Genomic DNA, 9,639 nt, shown 5'->3' with positions numbered 1-9,639 from the left:
GCCATAATCCTAAGAATAAAGTCAGTGCCTCGACTTGGAATAAAAAAAACAAAATAAAATCACAGAACAAACAACAGCTGAATTAGATAGAGATAGATAGATAGATAGATAGATAGATAGATAGATAGATAGATAGATAGATAGATAGATAGATAGATAGATAGATAGATAGATAGATAGATAGATAGATAGATAGATAGATAGATAGATAGATAGATAGATAGAATAGATAGATAGATAGATAGATAGATAGATAGATAGATAGATAGATAGATAGATAGATAGATAGATAGATAGATAGATAGATAGATAGATAGATAGATACTTTATTAATCCCAAGGGGAAATTCACATACTCCAGCAGCACCTTACTGATACAAAAAACAATATTAAAGATTGATAATAATGCAGGTAAAAACAGACAATAACTTTATATAATGTTAACGTTTACCCCCCCGGGTGGAATTGAAGAGTCACATAGTTTGGGGGAGGAACGATCTTCTCAGTCTGTCAGTAGAGCAGGACAGTGACAGCAGTCTGTCGCTGAAACTGCTCCTCTGTCTGGAGATGATCCTGTTCAGTGGATGCAGTGGATTTTCCATAATTGATAGGAGCCTGCTGAGTGCCCGTCGCTCTGCCACAGATGTCAAACTGTCCAGCTCCATGCCAACAATAGAGCCTGCCTTCCTCACCAGTTTGTCCAGGCGTGTGGCGTCTTTCTTCTTAATGCTGCCTCCTCAGCACACCACCGCGTAGAAGAGGGCGCTTGCCACAACCGTCTGATAGAACATCTGCAGCAATCTATTGCAGATGTTGAAGGACGCCAGCCTTCTAAGGAAGTATAGTCGGCTCTGTCCTTTCTTACACAGAGCATCAGTATTGGCAGTCCAGTCTAATTTATCATCCAGCTGCATTCCCAGGTATTTATAGGTCTGCACCATCTGCACACAGTCACCTCTGATGATCACGGGGTCTATGAGGGGTCTGGGCCTCCTAAAGTCCACCACCAGCTCCTTGGTTTTGCTGGTGTTCAGGTGTAGGTGGTTTGAGTCACACCATTTAACAAAGTCCTTGATTAGGTCCCTATACTCCTCCTCCTGCCCACTCCTGATGACACTGCTATCGTGGGCTGCATCAGCGAACTTTTGCACGTGGCAGGACTCCGAGTTGTATTGGAAGTCCGATGTATATAGGCTGAACAGGACCGGAGAAAGTACAGTCCCTTGTGGCGCTCCTGTGTTGCTGACCACAATGTCAGACCTACAGTTCCCAAGACGCACATACTGAGGTCTGTCTTTAAGATAGTCCACGATCCATGCCACCTTGTATGAATCTACACGTTTAGTGAGGTTTATGAATTAGAAATTACAGGATCTGCAACCAGATACTGGATTCGGTTTCATTGTAGCTTGTGTTAATTTTTCCAATTACATTTGCCCCTTATACAATTAATGGACTTGTGTACACAGCTGAAATTGTTGTTATTTGTTATATGTTACAGGGGTAAGGGAGGGTTTGTTGTATTTATATATGGTGGTGTCACATTGTTGCTGAGGTGGAGGGATATTTATATATATTTTTTCTATTTATTTACTTTGCATATTTCTTATTTCATTTAATACAATTAATCATTTTAATTTTACATATGATTTTCTTTTGTGCTTATTTACACTGTCAATTGTGGGGAAAAGTTTAATTTGTTAGAGGTACAGCTTGATAGTTAGATTCAATCTCAGTAAATTATCCAGGCCACAGGTCTTGGAGGTGTAGCTGCCGGCTGGGTAAGGGGTCGGCCGTTACAACTTCAAGATCCAATCTGAAAAGAATTGGCAAAGTGGCCTTTTGCTATTACACGCCTAAAATTAAAAATACTTTACTAATAGAAATTCACCAGGCTAATACTGCAGAACATTAAAAATAATGATAAAAACCCATTATTTTAAAATGGATTTTCATAGCTACATTTCAGTTGTATCCCTATTAGTCTACATGGACACTGGATTATCATTTTCCTGTGGGATGTGCAGTTCAATACTAATCTGTACTATTTTCTGTTGTCTCCTCCATTTCTTCTATGGTGACGATGTGCTCCATCATCTCCTGATCAACATACCACACTGCCTCATGTTTATGGATTGAATGGCGGGTGTCCCAGATGTCCACATGACCCTCATCATCAAAATCTTCAAGTGAAGCATGTAAACCATGAGGACTGATTTAGGTACAATGTTACCTAGAATGCCCAGTGGCAGCCCAGCAGTGTTTTGGCCTTGGATCCCCTGCAGATTTTTTTCTCTTCAGCCTAACTGGAGTTCTTTTTTTTTTTTGTTTTTTTCTGTCCACTTGGCCATTCAACATTACCTTTTTCTTTGTTACATACTGAATATTATTGCCTAATCTTGTTTATGTTTTATATTAATTTCCTTATTTCATCTTGTAAAGCAGTTTGAGCTACATTGTTTTTATGAAAATGTGCTATATAAATAAATTTTGCTGTTGTATCCAAAAGGTTGTTTCTCCATGAAAACTGTTTGCCACATTCAGAACACCCTTCTCCTTTGTGAATTTTAATGTGCATCAGAAGAGTATTTCTGTGCCAAATTTGTTTGCCACATTCAGAACAGCAATTCAGATTCTCTCAGGTTTAATTCTTCCAAATTTTCTTGGTGTGCTCACCATCAAATCGGAAGTGAGCTTCACTCTTTAGTCAGGACAGTCTCATTGAAATGCTTAACTTCTCACTCTCTTAAGTTTGCCACATTTGCCTGCATTGATCCTAATAAGGTTTCTTTTTGCAGGTCATAAGGAGGTATTGTAATTTGTTAAGATGGGCCTAAACGTCGTTCTTCATCAGTCCTGTTCATCGCAGAACAGGCACTTCTTCAGTTTTATTTTTTCGGTCCACATTTCATTTGTCATATCTCAGACTGCATTTCTTGGTATTTTGTTTCTTTCTTGCCTATCCATTCTTAGGATAGAGTAGTTACTGTTATCCAGGATTTCTTACATCTGGTTTTCTGGCCTCTATTTTTCAGTCAGTCAGTATTGCTGTGCCACAGCTGACCTGTACCTCCTCATTTTCTATTGTGCTGTCTGAGTTGTGGTCCCAGTGTCTTTCTGGTGCTGGTAAATTGTACTTCTTGCCAAGTTTCCAGCAAATGAGCCTGGCCACTTTGTGGTGTTGTGCAGCGCATAATCCTTCAGCAATCAGTACCTCGCACCCAGCAACAAGATGTGTGACTGTTTCTAGCTCTTTGGGGCAGAAGTGAAAATGATAGTTTTTTATTTGTATTTTTGATCTGAAGCACTTTGGTCTTAGTTCGCCCCTCATAAGCCATGCATGAGTAAGTTCTGCTTCCACTCGAGGCTGTTGGGAGGGGGGCAGTGTATTTACCACTTTACTTGTAGTTTCCCCAATTATAATTTTTTTTGTTGTCAAAGATTTTGAATTCTTTGTTCTGCTGCTTAGCATTGTACTGTCTTCATCTGTGAGCAAGGTGGGGAGTTTCTATCATTTTTTCTCTCTCGTGTGAACTATTTGATGGTTCTGAAGACTGCGACTCTGTGAAAACATTTTGCCACAGTCAGAACAGCAATATGGCTTCTGTCCTGTGTGAATTCTTTGGTGGCTCTGAAGATCCCTTCTCTCCAAAAACTTTTTACCACATTCAGAACAGTCATATAGCTTCTCTCCTGTGTGAAGTCTTTGGTGCCTTTGAAGACTGCTTCTCCGTGAAAACTGTTTGCCACATGCAGAGCAGCAATACGGGTTTTGTCCAGTGTGAATTATTTGATGGCTCTGAAGATCCCTTCTCTGTGAAAACTTTTTACCACATTCAGAACAGTCATATGGCTTCTCTCCTGTGTGAAGTCTTTGGTGCCTTTGAAGATTGCTTTTCCATGAAAACTGTTTGCCACATTCAGAGCAGAAATACGGCTTCTGTCCTGTGTGAATTACTTGATGGCTCTGAAGATCCCTTCTCTGTGAAAACTTTTCACCACATTCAGAACAGTCATATGGCTTCTGTCCTGTGTGAATTATTTTGTGGCTTTGAAGATTGCTTTTCCATGAAAACTGTTTGCCACATTCAGAACAGCAATACGGTTTCTCTCCGGAGTGAATTTTAATGTGTTTCTGAAAAGAATTACTATAAGAGAATTGTTTTCCACATTCAGAGCAGCGATATGGCTTCTCCCCTGTGTGAATTCTTTGGTGGCACTGAAGATTGCTTCTCTGTGAAAACTTTGTGCCACACTCAGAACAGCAATATGGCTTCTCCCCTGTGTGAATTATTTTGTGGCTCTGAAGTTGGCTTCTCCGTGAAAACTTTTTGCCACACTCCGAGCAGCAATATGGCTTCTGTCCTGTGTGAATTATTTTGTGGTTCTGAAGATTGCATCTCTGTGAAAACTTTTTGCCACACTCAGAGCAGCAATATGGCTTCTGTCCTGTGTGAAGTTTTTGGTGGCTCTGAAGACTGCTTCTCTGTGTAAACTTTTTACCACATTCAGAACAGCAATATGGCTTCTGTCCTGTGTGAAGTTTTTGGTGGCTCTGAAGATTGCTTTTCTGTGAAAACTTTTTGCCACACTCAGAGCAGCAATAAGGCTTCTCTCCTGTGTGAAGTCTTTGATGCCTTTGAAGATTACATTTTATTGAAAACTGTTTGCCACATTCAGAACAGCAGTGAAGTTTGATTCCTGTATAAAGTTTAAATGATAAAAAAAATTAGTTTTAAACCCACCACTTTCATACTGACATTATTTTTCAACACTAAATAAATACTGGTTTAATTTATGAACAAACTTTGATAAGCATAAGCAATCATACGACTTAAGTAGCAAGTGAATAAAGACTCAACTTGTTAATTTTTTCATTTGTATTTCAACTACTCATCACATGAGCACAATTATAGGAGCCAAGAAGTTAAAATAGTAAAATAAATACATCACATGTGACAGGCACAATCAACAAGACTATTGTTGATTTTTTTTTAAATTCATTACAGAACGGCATCATATTCTTAAAAAATTAAAACATTATATACTGTTTATTATTGCAGGTAGAAAGTAATAATCATCACCCATCATTACATTGGAGAGTGTCATGTCAAATAAGTGAAATAAACTTTTATTAAACAGAATGTGTCTTAATATTTGTAAACAATTAGTCCAAAGCCACCGACTCCATAATATTTTTTTCTAATTTGATTTTAAAAAGAGGCAGAGGATAGTAAAGCAAAAACATTTTAATATACAATGATAACAGAGTAAAATTTAAAGGAATAAAACACGCAGGTCACTGAAAAATCCCAGAGACCCTCATGACACCTGACTTGAAACAGCAAACTGGACACTTGTGGCTGAAATGCAAAATATACTTCTGTCTTCACCTGGGGCAGGGGCTTTTTTGTTGCAACCAGATTTAAAAATGCATTTATTTGATTTAATTTCTTCAGCTAAAACAGGGGCTTCCAGAAAAGCAGCATCATTTTGTGAGATTTTTGGTAAATTAATAAAATTAAAAAACACAATCAATCAATCTGAAGACGGGAGTTCAGAAGAGGGGACAGTTTAAGAAAAAAATAAAATAAACCTTTTTAATTTCCAAGCAGTAGTTAGTGATATTATCTATATATCTGTACTATCACTATATTTTTGCACGACCTGAGACATGGAAGCTAACAAATCTCATCTGTGCAGTCTAAGAGCTCACATCTTGCTCAGTTTAGCACCAGAGAGACAGTAACGAGTGCACATGAAATGAATTCTCAACTCTGCACAAGACGGTCATTTACCTTCTCTCTGATTAACGGTATATTGAGCTTGTGGACTGGATAAGAAAAACACGGCTGTATTTAAAAGATTATTCAGATGCTTCTCAAGATTGTCAATATTACTGTATGCTGACTGAGAATATTTGGAGGCATTAGCAATGGTCAGGCCTTGAATATGCTCTTTAATAGCCAGTCAAACACAAGGTGGATCTTAAACAGAGTCTTTGTTTAGATTTATAAATTCCTCAAGTTTAGCAGAGGTTTGTTAAATGAAATCCGCATGAAAATGCTGACGAGGGGAGAAATAGCTCAAACGTAATGCACCGGTGGTCAGACAACGAGGACAAGAAAACAAAAACATCAATCGAGTTTAGATTCATAATAAATCTGGAAAGCGCCTGTGAAAAGGGAGGAAAAAGCTAATTAAGCAGGGAAGGTGATTCATTGAGCAGGGAGTTAATAAATGCATTTGCACCCATAACGATGGGTATTTGGAATTCAGAAAAAGAAAGGAAAGGATGAATAGAACGTGTTATTCTATGGAGGTAGGACATAGACTACAACACAGCTGATCTCTCTTTAACCAATCTCCATCAACACAAAATAAAACCTGCCTCTGAAACTCCTCCAGAATCAAGAACCTTCAGCGGTACAGCATAGTGAACTCAGCCCAAACTAACTAACACGTGGAGGCAGCTCGATGAATGTCTTAAACCAAAAGAAACGAATCTTGAAAACAGGCTCTATCAGCCTAGCTCAAAGATAATAAAATCAGCAACATTTAAATGCTTGCAAGTAGAAGAGAAGACACAGATTCGACAGGAGAGAGGAAAACAAAGAACAGCAGTAAAGGAGAACTGTAAATGAAATACGTTACAAGGTGCTGCAAGAGTTAACCCAGTAGCCCCGCTAGCAATCATGTATAATGTAGACTGTAGTTCCAGAATCCCACCCCTAAACCGTATATGCAAAAAACTAAACCGAGGTCTCTCAAATAAAAACACAGGAAAAAATCAACAGGTTATGATTATGAGTGGGCAAACATGGAGAGAGCTCAGTAAACAATCCCATCCTCACCTCAACATTCACAATACCAGAGTCAATGAGGTGAAAATATGAAAACACGCATCTGAAGATAAATATGACATGCAAGCAAATATTAAACAATTGTGGGTCGAGAGTATGTGGAGCATGAAAAGCATAACCTGTAATGACTCTCTAATCACATGTGTATGTACACACACAAAAAAAAATGAAGAATGAGCAAATATGAATCAATATTCAGGAATATTTCTAAGGAATACTGGAATATCATACATAAAACAGTCAAAGTGGCCAAACACCAGTGACATAAAGGAGTCAAGGACAGTGAGTGCCTGTTGAGGGTCAGTGAACAGCCACTGCCCTCCTGGGAAGGACATTTGAGGCTTGGCCAGATAAATCAGGAAAGCAGAAAGACCAATTTGTGGAGCCTTTGTGTTCACCAGAGACGTGGTCTTGTGTGGTGTGGACTGAGTCATTGGCAGCAAACATAGATCTTCCATCCTTCATAAGTTACATCTGAATTGTTGAGTTCCTCTTTCAGAATAGTAACTCAGTCAGAATAGCAATGCAGCTTGATGATAATTGGACGTAGACGTGCACTGTCACTTTCCCTCGTTTATATTCTATGTGCCCGAACTATTTCAGGCCTCAAAGTTGGGATGGTCAGAAACCAAAAAGCCTTTGTTTTTCACAAAGCTGAACATATCCCCATTCTTAAAATCATCTGGAACTCCAATAATTCTAATGTCTCTCCTTCTCCCATCTTCTTTTCCATAAAATCCTCAGCATAGGAACGTATCTCAGAGTCCTGGTGTTCCACTTGAGTACAGACCTGAATAAAAACTAACAAGAGTTTTTGCTGTTCATTTCCGATTTTGACAATATCAGCATGAAGGTCAGACAAAACTTCTCTCTTCTGATGTGTTCATGGTCACACAGCATTTTGCTCCGATATAAAGGCTTTCGGTTGATTAACTCTTTTAGGGCGGATGTCGACTTTGTCTGCAGGAGGGGTTGAGGGGACATGTCAACAAAAGTCGACATCCAGGGGTAGAGGGCGACAATCAGCTGTTAATAGCGACAAAACTCTTTGTTACGTCACAGGCATTCCATCTCTGCTTGGACGAATTTTAGACTCATGTACTCTGCATCTAATCCTTGTGTGTGCGTGAGTTACGAAATGTAAACAAATGTAAACAAAGGCAAGATGGCATCTCACGAGGGAGTGAAGCGAGTGCAGAAATTAAAATACTCAGCAGACAATGTATTGCGCATTATCGCCGAGTCGGACTCAGATTTTTCAGAATCTAATTTTGTTGACAGTGATCAGGAGATCGAGCAAGAGAGTGAGGAACTGACATCAGCTGATTGGACACCAGCCGATGCCGCCCCAGCTGAGCGCATTTGTGCAGCCAATGGATGGATGGATGGATGGATGGATAGATGGATGGATAGATGGATACTTTATTAATCCCAGTGGGAAATTCACAATGGCAAGGCTCGTGTGGAAGGAATACCCAGACATTGATCAGTGTGAGCCAAACTGGCGATCGGACTTCACAAGACAGCATGGCTTGCTGTTGGACATGACAGATTACCAGCCGCTGGTCTAGTTCAGGCTGTTCTATTCTGAAGCTGCTTTTCAGCTACTGTCAGACGAGACAAACAGGTAGGCAGAGCAATTTTTTGAATCGCTTGCACCGCATTCTCCTTTTTCAAAGTGGAAACCCACAACAAAAGATGAGATGAAGGGCTTTGTGGCATTACAAATAGAGATGGGACTAGACTGGTGATATAACTTCAGGGAGCATTGGTCCAAATGTGTTTTGTCCCCTGGTGGCTTTGCACAGGTAATGCCGCGTGATGATAGGTACACGCTGCTGCAATGTTTTATTCACTTCTGTGATAACCAGAAGCAACTCCCAAGGGGAGAGCCAGGCTATAACCCCAAGTTCAGCCCTTGCTTGACATTGTGGAACCAACATAGAAACAATTTCATCAGCCTGGTCGTGATTTGTCTGTGCATGAATCTGATAAAATAAAAAGGATGCCTTTTTTTCTGCCAATATATGCCAGATAAGCCCACAAAGTATGGCATAAAGGATTTTGTACTGGCAGAAGCAAACACTGAAAGTAATCACATATACAGGAAAGCATTCCTTTCAAAGAGAGAACTGTCCCTTGACAAGTCAGGTTGTGCTGGAGCTGCTTCAGGGCTATGAACATTTGGGTCATGTTGTGCACATGGACAATTTTTATACATGCCCAGAATTGTTCATGGAGCTACACAGCAGGGGAATTGGAGCTTGTGGAATAGTGAGGGTGAACAGGAGACACAGGCCTTCACAGTTGAAGCCACACAGGCTGAAGATGAAAAGAGGTGACAATACGGTTTTCATGCAGGCAGAAAACTTGGTTGCAGTGGCATGGCACGATGTCAAATGGGTGACTGGTTTCTCTACAGTACACATTAACAATATATGTGAGAAAGTGCAGCAACAGACAATTGAAAAGCAGGCACCAGTGCAACACGTATTGTAAGCAGTGCAATGTGGCAATGACTGAAATTGGCTGCTTTGAGCGAGATCAGACTTTGCTGTGTAAAATGTATGTGATATGTATGTGAAATCATAGAGTATGCAGTCTCATACAACATGCAAGGCTGTAACATTTGTCAAAAGTAAATATTTTTTGTTGATTTGATATGTTAAACTATTGCTTTGTGTTCTTTTTTAAAAAAAGTTAGTTTTTGGAAAAATATTCAGTCCTGGGAGAAAAGAAAAAAAAAAAAAAAAAAAAATAGCCGTAAAAACAGTTAA

General features: G+C 39.4%; 2 protein-coding genes across 51 annotated transcripts in view; both read right to left on the bottom strand.

Annotated features, from left to right (window-relative positions):
• The window catches only part of LOC114645182 (NACHT, LRR and PYD domains-containing protein 3-like), a 913,740-nt gene that overhangs the window by 653,471 nt on the left and 250,630 nt on the right, over positions 1-9,639 (bottom strand). The gene's annotated exons all lie outside the window — the stretch shown is intronic.
• The window catches only part of LOC114643392 (zinc finger protein 271-like), a 76,731-nt gene that overhangs the window by 44,636 nt on the left and 22,456 nt on the right, over positions 1-9,639 (bottom strand). The window contains exons 3-4 of the mRNA XM_051921676.1: positions 3,522-4,700; positions 2,045-2,182 (exon numbers count right to left, since the gene is read on the bottom strand). Of these exons, the coding sequence (XP_051777636.1) occupies positions 2,045-2,182; positions 3,522-4,700 (1,317 nt within the window). The remainder of the gene's footprint in view (positions 1-2,044; positions 2,183-3,521; positions 4,701-9,639) is intronic.

This window comes from Erpetoichthys calabaricus (genome assembly GCF_900747795.2).
Source record: "Erpetoichthys calabaricus chromosome 1 unlocalized genomic scaffold, fErpCal1.3 SUPER_1_unloc_22, whole genome shotgun sequence".
Taxonomy (NCBI): domain Eukaryota; kingdom Metazoa; phylum Chordata; class Cladistia; order Polypteriformes; family Polypteridae; genus Erpetoichthys; species Erpetoichthys calabaricus.
This window is presented reverse-complemented; position numbering and strand designations above follow the sequence as displayed.